A 15,409-nucleotide genomic window follows, 5' to 3' on the forward strand; every position below is an offset into this window, starting at 1 on the left:
CAAAAATAATAATGATAAATTAATAACGCTTACTCTAAAACTAAAAAACAATTTTTTTAATGATTCAATAATTCATATACTCTATAATTTCATTTGTGTTTTACTGACAATATGAAATATCGATTATTTAATTTTTAATTTTAATACAACAACCGGTTTGAATACTTTTTAAATAGCAGAAATTACATATATTTCAATGTTATTTTAGGTAAATTAACGATATCAAAATCCTGTATACCTTTTGGGCAACTGGTATGATCCGTACTACCGGTGTTACAAAATGACCCTTCAGGACAATCAATGCATTCACTCTGCATATACACTGGGTTGTAATAGCCAGGCAGACAATCTGTAGGCTCATTTGAACCGCTCATGCAGAATGTTCCAGGAGGACAGGGCCCTCCAGAACTGGAGACTGTTCCAGGATTGGAGCTGTTTGAGCCACCCCGACAGTAGAATCCTTCATCACAAAATCCTTTTGGATATGACAAGCCAGGGGTATCGCAATACATGCCTACAAGAAGAAAATATAAAAAAATTATTAAGAATATAATTTAAGAAATTTTAATTAAATGTGATTAGATGATAAGTTGACATAAATGGATATTGTTGTCGAAGTAAAGATAAGTACGAATACAAACATATAAAACATGGGTATTACCTTCAAGACAATCCTGACAATACTCCACTGCAGTGATTCCAGTCCTGTTGTTAAAGGTTGACACTGGACATGGATCTGGCTCCCCTGTGCCTTTAAAAAGAACACATGAAAAATGTACTTACATTTATTGAACACAACACTATTATGTATTTAAATTTATGAAATATATTTCAATTTCAGAAACAATTCAGGACTCATTCTAGAGGACAACTCACTGGCTTTGGAAAGTTTTACAGATTTTGGGTCAATCAGGCTTTGGATAACACTTACTGTTAAATACTGAATGCTAAAGATTGTCTTACCAACTTCACAATAATATCCAGCAGGACAGACTCCAGCATCACCAGATGAGGAATCTCCTGGTTGCTGGCTGTCAGATCCCAGGAGACAGTAGAAGCCAGGGTCACATGTGCCAGATACTGTAGTGGCATTGAAGCTGTCACAATAGAAGCCAGGGCTACACAATGTACACTGAGTCTCATTAGCTAAGCCAGTCATACTGCTAAAGGTGCCTGGGGGGCATGCTTCCCAAACATGTCCAGTTCCCTCTGGACAATAGTATCCTGCTGGACAATCCTACAATAACATAAATTAACAATATATGTCATACAACATATGAGCCAAATCACACATATTTGTCACTTAAAAATTGCTAGTGTGAACAGAGATTAACAAGGTTTATGTGACAAACCTCAGAGATTAACAAGATTTATGTGACAAGCCTTACAGAGATTAACAAGGTTTTTCTGACAAATATGTGTGATTTGTTAAATAAACCTTGCTAGTGTAGACAAAGATTAACAAGGTTTATGTGACAAATATGTGATTTTCACATAAACCTTGTTAATATCTATATATTTGTCACATAAACCTTGTTAATCTCTGTGCATTTGTCACATAAACCTTGTTTATCTTTGTCTACAAGAGTAAGGACATGTGACAATCACACATACTTTTCACATAAACCTTCCTAGTGTGGACATAGATTAACAAAAGATAATTAAGCTTTCAGCTAACTTAAATAGCACCAGTCTTTCAATGAATTCATAATTAGATACATGAGAAATTAATCACTGTCTTTTAAGAATAGGATATGCCTGTAAAGTTTTCTTACCTGTGGATTTGTACCTGTGATACAGTAATGTCCTGGTGTACATGGCAGGCATTGTTCATTGGTGGTAGTGTCGGTATAGGTGCCTGGGTCACACTGTAATGGGGCAGGAGATCCAGAGGGACAGTAATAGCCTACTGGACATTCATCACCTGTCAGGGAAACCATACATTCAATCATAATCATCAGATTTTTATGTAGAATAGATGCTATATTGAGATATAAAAGGTAAAATTTTGATTCTTTTCAAAAATGTATCACTTTAGACCACTTTGCAGTCACAGCAAAAAAGAAATGAGGATTTATAAATGGTGGTTAGCATAGATAAACACTGCCTTAAAATAGATAGTTCTACTATTGTGTAGGGGTGTTATATTTAAAGGCAATACAGTAGAACCCCTCTTTGGGACACCCTATTCTGGGGACACCCCTATTAAGGGATTGTTAAGTGACTAATGTTCTTTCTTACCAGTTATTCCATCCATTGGTGCAGGACTGGAAGCATTTTTAGAACAGTAGTAGCCCGGGTCACAGTCTCCTGCAGTGTGGTTCATACCATACTCTGGACAGTACTGACCAGGTTCACAACCAAGGCACTGCTCAATAGATTCAACACCTGACAATATTCAAATGTTATACAATATATCAAACATTGCGGTAAGACTTGTCTGATCTCCATCCATAAATCTCATTATTATTAACTGATATCTCAGGCTGTTACATTAGAAAATATTGTGTTAAAAATATATTGGAAGTGGAGTTCAATAACTTGCTGGTTAAGGTGCTTGCCTTCCAATCCCAGGGTCATGGATTCAATTTCTGTCTGTGTTGCAAGATTTTTTCTCACGAACAAAACAACTTCACTCCCTAAACTTCATATTGAGATTTAGTTTGTGTAAAGCATTGTGTGTGTATGTTTGTCTTGTGAAAGGCATTGTCACCTACAAGTAGGACAGTGATATATTCGCTAATTGACAATCCTTGGTGCATGTGTTGTGTGCCTAAATACATAAAAATAAATAAACAAACAAATACTTACCTTCGGTTGGGTTATATGTCCCAGGTGGGCATAAGTAGGTTTTATTAGATCCTTTTGGACAGTACGCTCCCTCTGGGCAAATGTTGCCTGTCACTCCATCTTCTGGGGTTGGCGAACTTGAGCCTAGCTTACAATAATACCTGTTAGGTAGAAAAAATTATTATTGATTTATAACATGTATAAAATTATATAGCTTAAATTATGGAAAAATACAGATGATAAGACTTGAGCCTAGCTTACAAAATTTTCTGAAATATATTTTTCCAAGATATTTGTTGAGGCCTTCAATTCCTTGTTTATGAGTTATAACAAGTCTACTAACATTACATTACATTTTAACAGAATAATATTATACTGTGTAATTTGTTACTCTTAACTAAACAGGCTAAACCGACATTTTTAAATAAATACAGTATAAATTTACCCTGCCAAGCACTCTGCCTTTGGTGCAGGTAGTCCGAGCTCATCACAGTACATTCCACCTGTACACAGTGTACACTCCTCAGCATCTTCAAGCTTAGTGTCATCCGAGTATGTACCCAAGGGACATCCAAACTCTGTGTCAAATTTTGTTCCGTTTGGACAGTAGTAGCCAACTGGACATGGTTGAGGGTTCTGTACACCGTGTGAACAGAATGTATCATTCTGGATGGTGCTGTCACAGTAATAGCCTGTGGGACACATCTTACAAGCTCTCTGAAACCATCAAATTACACAACTCAATATTCTGTCAGTGAGATACATACTAACTGCCTTTGTGCAAAAAACAGAACCCCATCAAATAGGGAATGAGAACTACTTGTTAGGGAGACAGTTCGAATGTGGTGCCCTGGGTTGGACTGTTCTATTTTAATTGAAGGGGTGTTCTGTTTTGGGAACAAAGACAATCAGATTATCCAGGTAAGTATTCACAAAATAGATTTAATAAACTTATATATATTTGGTCTCACCAGATTTACATACTTCAGGTTCAAAATCAAGAATATATTGAATGATTAAAGATTATCAGTTTAAATTAGAAATTTTGAACTATGCACCATTGAAAAAAAAAACATATGTGCTGTGTATAAATAAACTTAAGACCAATATCTGTAACTATTCAATAATATAATAGTAGGTCCTCTATATTTAGGTAATTAGAGTATTTCTTGCTTGAAACCTGAACTTTAATGTACACCCAAACGACATTCCATACCTTTATTCTAAAACCATGTCCCGAATATCAAATTTTATTTGACATAAACATGTGACATGCCTAAATATGGTCATGATGACATCACATCATGACAATATATGTGAGCTTTTGTGACAAAATGAGTCTTGTGGTATGCCAGGCCAGTTTGATATATTCAGAAAATATATCTGAAGTGATATTCAAAAAATTTGGTTTTAATTTTTCTGATAAGTTTAATATGTATATTTCATAGTAGCAAAAGTTCTGAGTTAAGTTTCTAAAGATAATCATGTTTTTCAGGCACATTTCATAAAGCTATTTTCAGAAATGATAGGAAATCCAACACACAATTTATCAGTTGTTTATCTTTAATGGCAGTTTTTTTAGATATATAAACTTTAAAATGATCTCACTGGGAACATGATTCAAAAACCAAAATTAAGCTTATATAGTCATCTATCTATATATGTCAATAACTCCTTTTTAATTTTTGTACCACAAGACTCATTTTGTCACGACAGCTGATAATAGGCACATCATGACTATATATGGGCACATCATGACTATATATGGGCACATCATGACTATATATGGACATACAGCAGTTTCTGATAGTCTGGACAGGGAATAAGCTCCAATTTATGACCTTACCTGACCCCATTCGTCTTGGTAAGAGCCAGGCTCACAGGTGAATTCTTGAGGGCTTTGTTCTGGACAAAAGTGACCAGGAGAACAAGTGTATTCAGTTGGGTGGCTGGTATTCTGGCCTCCTGGACAATAATAACCTGGACTGCAATACCCTGTTGGCCATGTGAGACCACTGCCTTCACAGTAATAACCTAGAAGCACAAATTCAAGTAATATACATTAAGTTTTAACCACTAAAACTTTACTCATCTATTTTAAGGCAAAGCCATACCATATAAAAATAGGTAAACAAAATGTTGAGTAAAAACACAATACAAAACATAGTTCATTTGAAAAGAACAGATAGAAATAACTGACCTGGTAAACATGCAAGACAATCTCCAACATCATCATTGTGTGTTGTATTGGCGAAGAAACCAGCTGGACATGGAATTGGATCGTAGGTTCCACTAGGGCAGTAATGGCCTTCAGGGCATTCATTTCCCGTTACGCCATCAACTGGATCTGATACAGAAGCCCCAAGTGTGCAGTAATAACCTGGGTCGCATTCACCTGTTTCGTTGGCAAGTCCATATTCATCACAATAATAACCTGAAAGACAATATGAATTCAAAATCAACTATGATTAATAATTTCAACATAATAATCGTATCATTTTAATAATAGAGCAATTGAAATAGCTAGTAGTAATGATAAGGCCAAATAAAAAAAAAAATTCTAGTTTCTCGTCCCCTCATGCATTCCCTTTTCTCTGCCTCAATAATTGTTTCGTTGTTTTAATTTCCATTATTTTAAAAAAATGTACGGAAATCTGGCTAATCACATCAGTAAAATTCCTCTCTCGATCGCTCGTAGTAGGGGACACATATGGCATGAACCATATCTAGTGCTTATTTTATTTGCTTTCAATGTGTCTACTTGGTAAAAGTGAAAAAGTAGTAGAAGTTTCCCTTCGATCATCTTAGATTTGCTATCTTGGAGTAAAAAAAAGAAAACAAAATGCCCTCATTCTCCTTTTTTCAAAATAAGGACGAGAAACTACTGTTGTTTGGCCTAAAGTTACATTAATGTTAAGTTACACATTTTGTTTAAATCCTATGTAAGAGTCAAATTTAAATAGTAATAATAATAAAAATAATGATGATGACAATAGAGTGCTACAGTGTTACATCATGATACAACGTGTTACTAATTTGTTGCTATCGGCGACACAAAATGCGTTCAACCAGACGCCATTTTCTCCACTGACAAACCATCGATCCCAATTTCTAAGTTCCAATTATTAATTGTCTTAGTTTTTCTTTGTAAATTTTAATTGATGATTAAATGTGTGTTCGATAACTAATATAATGCGAGCTTTTGTGTTTTTAGTATATATTGATGGTAAATTATTATGCCTATTCCAGAAAGCCTATTCTAATCCATTAAGATTATGAAGTCATTCAGGCATAATGAACGGTAACCAACATCTGGTTGACAGCAAAGGGCACCACCTGGTGTTGTGACGACACGACTGTAGTACTCTATAGTGATAATAGGGCCACAGACAATACAAAAACCAAAAAATTAGTACTAAATGAAATAAAAGCGAAAGCAATAACCCAATACCCTGACCTATAACTGTACCAATCGGTTTATCCAGGTAAGTAAAAACAAAATGGTCTAAAAGTGCAGGATAATTTTGCTTACCTTTGGTACACGGTGTTGGTTCAGACGACCCTTCAGGACAGAACTGGCCAGGCATACACTGACCACCAGTTGAATTTGAAGCACAGAAACAACTTGCTGTTGTGTTAGTGTCACCAACATTCGTTGGTGTTCTTGACCACGCTCCACGTACGCAGTACCATCCCGCATCGCAGGGGCCACTGGAACCCGAAAGCCCTGAACTTTCACAGAATTCCCCTGAAATACAGATCGTGAATATTCTAATCAAATGTTTGCTTATGAGCAAATAGTGTATTTCTTAATAGATATAAAATGGAACAAGTAGGTAAGAAGTATTATGCATAACAAAGCAAACAACTTATGCTCATTCAGTATTTACTCAGGTGAAGTGAAAAAGTTCAATGTTAAACTAAAGTTATACAGTCACAGCTTAAATAAAAATATTTATCAAAGATAATAAAATTAATTCAAATCTCACCAGGCGGGCATGGTTTACAATCATCCAGATTCTGTTGACCTTCATAATCATTATAGTAACCTTTCGGACATGGGTACTGGTTCATATATTCAGTTCCTGCTGGACAATAGTGACCAGTTGGACACTGAGTATCAGAGAAGTTGGTGGAATTTTCCGGACACCAATATCTGGGAGAGAATAACAAAAGTAAAGATGTATATATTTGTTATGCCTGAAAAAATAATTATAATTTGAAACTTAGAATAGAATAACTTAGAAATTCGAATACCGAAATACAATCTCTGGATTTATCTTACCCTGGTTCACATTCCAAGCATTTTGATTGGCCAGTCAGTGGATTGTATGTTCCCGGCAGACATCCAAGTGGGAATGATGTGCCATTGGGGCAGTAGTAGCCCACTGGGCAAGGACCGCCTGTTTCATCAACAACTGGATTGTTGGGGTCTTTAGCTCCACGGAGGCAGTAGAATCCGGCATAGCAGTCTCCTGTTGGGTAGACCAGTCCTTGGGTCTCACAATACTGGCCGTACACACAAGCTGTACATTCAGACTAAGGACAAAAATTTAATGTAGATTAAAATAATATATGGCTAAATAATTTAATAAATTAAAAGAATTATCTAAATTATACATATCAGCAGGGATGTTAGTAGTCTATTAGCGAGATACTTCCCTGGATGAACCAGCTAGTAAGTTCTACAATCGGTTCAACCAGGTAAGCATTCACAAAATAGATTAATGATAATGATGATGACAATGATAATACTATGACCATTTTAAGCCTGGTTTCCTTAAAATCGCTACATTGTTGCTACAATGTTTTTAGTGCAATCATTTTACTGCATAGCAGCCCCGATGTAATCAAGAAGGCCCCCTTATTAGACCGGCCAATCAGCATCACTGAAAGCTTTTGTCAATAGCGTGTAGCAATTGTATGGAAACCATTCTTGAGAAATCTTTTACTTGACTTACTGAGTTAGACAACTTGGTAACATTGCTGAATGTTCCTCTTGGGCATGGACTAGGAACGGAGGTACCACTCGGACAATAGTGACCCTCATAGCACAGACCACCAGTTCCTTTTATAAAAAAAAAATTGAATGTTAAGTCTGGCTAAAATAAATTGAATTCAATTCCTAAGTCTTATACGTATGATACATAGGCAGGGCACTCCACTACGTCATACGACTGTTGGCTGGCGAATCCAACTCTGTTGCCTGTAAGTGTTAGATGATGCGACGGTCTTTGCCGATTGTTGGTGGCAGTCTGAATGGATTGTCATTAAAAACGATCCGCTGCGCGTGCATCATGGTGTTGCCTTCTTCATAGAATCGCATTGGCCAACGACCTTCATGCGCAGTCAGTGCCCGGCTTTAAGCAAAACCTAATGAAACCTGATGAAGCTGGAATCGACTTTCAACAAAAGCATCTTAACAAATAAACAATATCATAATGTATGCCTGAGAGTACTGCCCCTTTATTACTTGGTATTCATTTTTAGACAAAAAACTATTTTTAAATTTGAAACTGACCTTTGAAATTGACCTCTGGTGTGGGTGTATCTGACCCATCAACACAATAGTATCCTGGGTCACATTTGCCTGTAACTTTGGTAGCATTCAACTCTGAGCAGAATCTACCAGCAGAGCAATGAGTGCATTGAGTAATGTTTGACAGTCCGTCACTCGTGCTGAAAGTACCTGTTGGGCACGGCTGCCAATCATAACCAGTACCAGCTGGACAATAGAAACCTAAAAGAAACCAAAGTCAACAGTCAACAAAAACATTCAAGTAGTCAGCTAAACTGACAGACTGAACCATGCAGATGCCAAAGTACAATTTAAAGAATTCTGTATTGCATGCAGATTTGTGCGTTATTCTTGGCATTTTTCACATGAAAAATATCCTATTTACAATGTGATACTGAATTAAGGCTTCAAAAAAGCTATTGTCATAATAAAATTCTAACCCAAATCTAACCCAAATTCTAACTGATTAAATGATATATTACAGTACATCTAGCTGATGCTTCTTACCAGCAGGACAACGTTCTGGTTCATAGCCTGTGATGCAATAGAAACCATCAGGACAAGTGTTGCAGGCATCAGCATGTGTTTCTGTCATGTAGGTCCCTGGATCGCAAGGGATTGGGCTGGGTGTAGCCCCTGGGCAGTAATGTCCTTTTGTGCATGGTCCACCGGTTATGGTATCATTTGGTGTTGCTGACACTGCATCGGCTATGCAATAAAATCTAAAATGCAAGAGATAAATACCATTAAAAAACATCTTCATTATAAAGGTAAAAAAATTTTAACTCAATAGAACAGCTAGTGACTAAGCATTCTAATACTCACCCAGGATCACAAGGTCCTGATGTAGTTGTTAGTCCAGTACCATTGCAATAGTAACCTTCTGTACATGGTTGACATGACGATTCATTGTCTAGGCCTACACTGTTTGACCACGTGCCCACTGGACAGTTTTCTGGGGCTGGTGTACCAGTCACACAGAACTGTCCTTCAGGACACACTTCACCTGTTATGCCATCATTCGGGACAGACGTAGACGCACGACCTTTACACCAATAGCCAGCATCACAATCCGCTAAGAATAAATGAAAAAAACTTTTGATTCTGAGCTTCTGTTGCGTTATTATTGTTTAAAACCATGCATCCAAGACAATAATAGCATCATCATCACTTTCATCACAACTACCACCAACAGCCTCAACTTCAAATATCAACATCATAACCATCATGGCATCTTGTACAGGGACATGTTCCTTTTTACCTACACGACTCTTTACTTTTGAGTGAAATAATATTATGAATTATGAATCATCATCACCAAAACCATTTTCATTATGGCTATCATCATTCTCATTATCATCATCAATATCGTCATCATTGTTGTCATTGTCATTGTCATCATCAACTTTACTCACAAAATAAAGCCTGATAACAGGTACACTTACCGGTAGAATCAGTATTACCCGTACCAAAGCAGTACCTCCCAGGGGGGCAATCAGTACACTCACTATCATCTTCCAGCTTTCTCTGTGAGCCATATGTACCATTGGGGCAACTGAACTGGATGCCGAACTCTGTACCATTAGGGCAATAGTAGCCCTGTGGACATGGGTACATGGTATAGTTAGCTATTGGTGCATCTGCCACATCGCAGTAATAACCTACAAATAAAAAAAATGAGGAATGAGAATGACTCTTGGGCGTGGGCGCAGTCACGTGCTGGCACAATCAATTGGTTATATTTTTGCTGTAGGGGTGTCCTTTAAGGAACAATGGCAATTAATCGGTTTATCCAGGTAAGTAATCATGAAATAGAATATACATATACTTCCATGTGTAAGACTGAAATCTATACTAAAATATTTGTACAGAAATATAAGAAAATACAAAGGTATAATTTCTAAAATATACTGTAATACAGAATTTGTTTTCATCATAATTTACCTGAGGGACACATTTTGCATGTCCATTGCGCAATCTCATCCTGGTAGCTTCCAGATTCGCATGGAACTTGATCTGGGCTTCCCTGAGGGCAATAGTACCCGGTCTCACAATGGAAAGGGTTACTTGCATTCTGACCAGTGGGACAGTAGTAGCCCCGGTCACAAGGACCAGTGACGTTAGTTAAGCCTTCATCTTCGCAGTAGAATCCTGCAGTACACTCGGAGCATTGGGAGATGCTGATGAGTCCTGTTGCGCTGGAGTATGAACCTCGAGGACATTTTGGTGGGTTTGCTCCAGTACCTGAGCCGCAATACCTTCCAGGAGGGCAAACATCCCCAGTAATACCATCTTCAGGATCCATTCTACTTGCTCTACTGATGCAGTAATGTCCCTCTTTACATGGTCCAGTAACACCAGATAGCTCTACAGAGGGTAAGATAAAACAGCTTGTAACTTTTTTCTTACTATTACTTAATGATTTTTAAAATTTACATTACTACAAATAAAAAAAAAACTGACATGTTTACTGAAAGAGTATAACAAATAGAGCAACAACTGACCATGTGTTTCACAATAATGACCTTCAGTACAATCCTGTGGCTCGCTTGAGCCAGTTGGGCAGTAATAGCCTGGTTGACACCTTCCACCGGTGATATTAGCAGGGCAAAGACAATCGCCATCTGTGTAGTTACCCCAGTCATCTGGGGTTGGTGTGTAAGCTGCACGTATGCAGAAATAGCCTGAAAATACATTTTAGAAATTCATTAGTACATACAACAATAAAGCACAATTTTTCCATTGTTCTTAAAAAGATGATTGTGTATATTGGTGAAGGGGAGGGAGTCTGTGTATCTGAACAATTTCATGATAAATTGGGATGGGTATGTATAATCAAAATGTAATTGCTGGAATATATTTTTGTGATCCAATTTACTTACCTGGGTCACATTCTGCTGTATATGTTGTGTTTCCTTCGGTTCCACAATATTTTCCTGGATCGCAGGGTGTGCAATCATTGAGGCTCATTCCGAGGTCATCTGCACGGTAATATCCTTTAGGACATGGGAACTCGTACATGTGCTTTGTTCCTAAAATAGCACAAGGTGTAAATGAGTGTTTTAATGTTTAGATATTAATATTATTATTGTTACAATCATGATCATCGTATTATTATTATTATTATTATTATTATTATTATTATCGTCAACCTTGATCTTGTTACTGAAGGACTTTCAGGCACAGCATTAGCACCATTGTCATCTTCATCATTGTGATCATCACCATCATAATCATCATCATCAATGATATCATAACATTCTATTGTCATAATTCAATATCATTATCATCATTCACATCATAACATCATTACCACCATCACTATCTTCATCATATTCCTTATTATTATCATCAACATAATTGTAATCATAATTCTCATTTTCATGATCATCATAATTATTTCTGTTATTTGTTATTAATAATTAATCCAATATCTGACTAACCACTTGGACAGTAGTATCCTTCTGGACATCTGTATGGAGTGAAGTCACTGATGGTATCTGGACAGTAGTAGCCTGCAGGACAAGTAGCACACTCTGCTTGTTGTTGTAAGTTATTGTATGTTCCAGATGGGCAGCCAAGTGGCACTGCTGTTCCATTTGTACAGTAGTGGGCAATAGGACAAGGGCCACCAGTTGAATCTCCTCCTGTTTGAATGGTTGAATGGAAAAATGAAGCTTTTAAAAAGGCAGAGAAATGCAATTATATTTTTTTTAAGTTGCATGTTATTTTCTTTTTTAATATTGTACATAATATATCTATCTATTGTTGTATTTGTATTTAATTCTGTCTCTTATACACATCTAGATGTGTATAAGAGACAGTTATTAAGCAGGCCAACACACACCATATTGTACTTAAATAGAATACACATATACAAATTTGAAAAATAAATCTGTAATGCATTATGGGAGATGTTACCTGCTTATGTAAGTAAAATATTTCTTGTGAACATTTATGTAATCTTAATATGTATATAGTGCAATGTTGAGACATACATAGACACACAAGAATGTTACGGGTAACAATATTTCTATTATGTTCCATATTATGTTATGTATAAATTAGACTTATGTGTCACTAAATGTATTAGTCTGGGCACAATGCACTTCTGCAAAGGAATATTACCAAATGAATAAGGAATGTATATCATGCATGCCTGCTGATGCTGATCCATAACCAGGACAATAACCATGTACAGTAAGTACTTTGACAATTCCATCTCAGTGGTGGATTCAAAGATTCCCCGGCCAGCCCAATGGACCCCCTCCCCCTTAAATATTTCAAAATTAAAACAAAAATGTGGAAACAAAAATTCATATTCAAATTGAAGCCTGAGGGTACAATTTCCAGCCACCTAAATGTCCCATAATCATAAATTTTCTTACTTCAGCCCCAACTATGTTTGGGCTGAGGTGGTCAAGACCCCTCACCTGTGAAAGTCCCTCCCTGGGCCCCCTCTATTTTGAATTCCTGGATCAGCTACTGCATCTAACTGGGAAAGGTGAACATTATCCTTATAATCAACTTTAGATCTAACCTGTTGGGTTTGGATAGATTGCTCCACTTATACAATAAAATCCTTCTGCACATTGACCTTGAGGTTGGGTCAGATTCACTGTACCACAGTAATAACCCGGGTCACACCAATCACAAGCACTTGCATCTTCCAAACGAAGCCTATCTGAGTATGTACCATTGGGACAAGACAGTGGGTACGTTGTTTGCTGGGGGCAGTAATATCCCTGTGGACAAGGCCCTCCTTCTCCGCTGTAAGTTCCCTCTTCAGGATTACTCACATTAACACCTATAATAACAATACAAGCAAAATAAATGGTAATGGTATGTGTAGAATAGAATAACTTATCTGCTGCATTTTAATTCTGTACAAATGCAAGTTTAAAAAATATCCAGTCCAGTATGGAGTTTGTCTTTAATCTCAAAAGATAATGAGCACTGTCATATTTTGTATCATAAAGACAATGGATGCAATTGATGTAAACAATGTAAATTTATGTATTTTATATTAAACTTCTTAAGGTGGGCGTATATAAAATACAGTATATAAATACATGATTATTTCTAATTTGAATTTAAGAATGTATAATTCAATCATATTTAATCTCAAAATTAATAAACAAACCTTGCAGGCAGTAATAACCAGCCTCACAGACACCATAATCATCACCAGAATCAACATCAAACTCTACAATTCCAATTCCTTGACAATAATGTCCTCCTTGACAGGGAAGGCACTCATCCTCTCGTGCCAAGCCCAATCCAGGATTGTATGTTCCTTGTGGACATGGAATTGACTCATTTCCTCCAGTGTTGACAGGGCAGTAGTGACCGCGAGGACATTCCAGAAGTCTCTCACCATCTGGACAATACCTCCCTAAAATTTGACCAAAATCAAATGACAATTAAAACAATCTAAGGTTTCTACTCTCCTATAACTGGCTAAGAGGGAGTACTTATAGCTTATTATATACCTCATATATAGATTCTAGGCCTAGTCATTTGGAGCTGCTGGATGAAGAAGGATTAGCCTAGGCCTAGAATTACTTCTTGATGAAGCCGATAGTGAAAGCACCAAAAGACAAATGAAATACGTCTTGTCAATATATTGCAAGATGATGTGTGCTGTTGAAATTGAGGAAATGAGCAAAGTAGAGCTAGACTCTTTGATCGCTAGGCTAGTGTGTTACTCTAGCCCTCTAAGCTAGGCTAGAAAGTTAAGCACTTTTTTAGGCCTCATAGAATCTATGTATGAGGTATATAAAACAAATATTGACTGCTCTAGATTCATCCCTCAGGAAGATAGGCTACAGTCTCGACATCACCTTAGGGCAATAGATATCACCATTCCCCTCATGAGCTATCAGTATTTTTATACTAGTTACTTGTTGCTTGTTTGGGACTTTTTCCTTTCAGTTAAGAAGTGCTGTAAGTTTTTTCCTTGGTCATTGGGTCCACATGCTTAATTGTTGCTGCTATATTGGTGCAGAAGCAGGCAACCCCACCAGGTGGCTTGCTCAAGAACACAAGCAAAGTGCACAGCGAGGGATTAAATCCCTGACCTTGAGGTTATTGGAAATCAAAAAATTTTCCAGCTGCAGCAAACCACTTGTCTGTCATATTAACTGACTGTAATTTATTAGCAAATACAGTACAATGAACCAACACAGATGGCAGCAGATTAGTCATACTGTATCAGTACATTGGAATTAGCAATAGACCATTTTCGCTAAATTTGAAATGAAAGTTTCTGATAACCTGACAACTACTACTGGGGGACTTCCAAAGGCCTATGCTACATAGTTACCAGTGCGCGCGCGGCGATCTATTTGACACTTGCCAGCGGCTTAGTTTAGGCTAGGCCGCTGGAAGTCTCCCAGTGAGTTGCAGACGTTGGCGTGCCGTTTCAAAATAAACCACGATAAAATGGTCTATACTTGGTTAGCTAACAAGAAATTAACTCACTCTCTGGGCAATCAAAGCAGCTGTCTTGACCGGTAATGTTGGTATAATAACCGCCTTCACATCTCTTTGGAGCTGGAGAACCTTCTGGACAATAGAAGCCAACTGGACAAATGTCACCAGTGGAACCATCTGTAGGGTACTTTGTTTTAGCTTTGCCCAAGCAGAAATAACCTACAACAAAATTGCATAATAAATTTCAATCTATGCATCTTTTCTTTATTCCACTCAGACAAGCTAGGGCTATGGCTGAGTGTATCTACAAACTAAATTCTGTATTATTATTATAGGCATGGAGTAAAAAGGTAAACTACCATTCACTAAACAAAGAACTATTTTAAAATACAGAAAAAGAAAATGATGAGGATGTGGGGTGAGGCAGAATGGGCTATTCCTTCCAATACTTTTTGAGAGGTAAGTTCCACACTACATGGACTATATTTCTTTTCTCTGTTTTCCATATAATTTTGTGTAAAGTGCATAAGAGCAATGTGCACTTTACAAATATAACATTATTATTATTATCATCATCATCATTATTATTATTATTATCTGGGTAATTCACAAACCATATCTTGTTTATTACTGGTTTAGAAAAAAAAAAGATAATGGAAATATCTA

At 36.9% G+C, this 15,409-nt stretch overlaps 1 protein-coding gene across 1 annotated transcript in view; it reads right to left on the minus strand.

Moving 5' to 3' along the window:
• LOC117121709 overlaps positions 1–15,409 on the minus strand; it is a 69,654-nt gene that overhangs the window by 13,982 nt on the left and 40,263 nt on the right. Inside the window, exons 47-70 of the mRNA XM_033266995.1 lie at positions 14,792–14,962; positions 13,452–13,703; positions 12,849–13,115; positions 11,752–11,955; positions 11,191–11,340; positions 10,813–10,992; positions 10,253–10,675; positions 9,754–9,969; positions 9,134–9,383; positions 8,816–9,030; positions 8,312–8,530; positions 7,752–7,858; positions 7,076–7,329; positions 6,780–6,946; positions 6,323–6,538; positions 4,991–5,224; positions 4,637–4,824; positions 3,236–3,507; positions 2,812–2,951; positions 2,242–2,388; positions 1,776–1,924; positions 964–1,237; positions 662–751; positions 239–514 (exon numbers count right to left, since the gene is read on the minus strand). Coding sequence (XP_033122886.1) covers positions 239–514; positions 662–751; positions 964–1,237; positions 1,776–1,924; positions 2,242–2,388; positions 2,812–2,951; positions 3,236–3,507; positions 4,637–4,824; positions 4,991–5,224; positions 6,323–6,538; positions 6,780–6,946; positions 7,076–7,329; positions 7,752–7,858; positions 8,312–8,530; positions 8,816–9,030; positions 9,134–9,383; positions 9,754–9,969; positions 10,253–10,675; positions 10,813–10,992; positions 11,191–11,340; positions 11,752–11,955; positions 12,849–13,115; positions 13,452–13,703; positions 14,792–14,962 — 5,061 coding nt within the window. The remainder of the gene's footprint in view (positions 1–238; positions 515–661; positions 752–963; positions 1,238–1,775; positions 1,925–2,241; positions 2,389–2,811; positions 2,952–3,235; positions 3,508–4,636; positions 4,825–4,990; positions 5,225–6,322; positions 6,539–6,779; positions 6,947–7,075; positions 7,330–7,751; positions 7,859–8,311; positions 8,531–8,815; positions 9,031–9,133; positions 9,384–9,753; positions 9,970–10,252; positions 10,676–10,812; positions 10,993–11,190; positions 11,341–11,751; positions 11,956–12,848; positions 13,116–13,451; positions 13,704–14,791; positions 14,963–15,409) is intronic.

The sequence above is a fragment of the Anneissia japonica genome, unplaced genomic scaffold (genome assembly GCF_011630105.1).
Source record: "Anneissia japonica isolate Jap-2015-1 unplaced genomic scaffold, ASM1163010v1 scaffold287709_len1912824_cov184, whole genome shotgun sequence".
NCBI classification, from domain to species: domain Eukaryota; kingdom Metazoa; phylum Echinodermata; class Crinoidea; order Comatulida; family Comatulidae; genus Anneissia; species Anneissia japonica.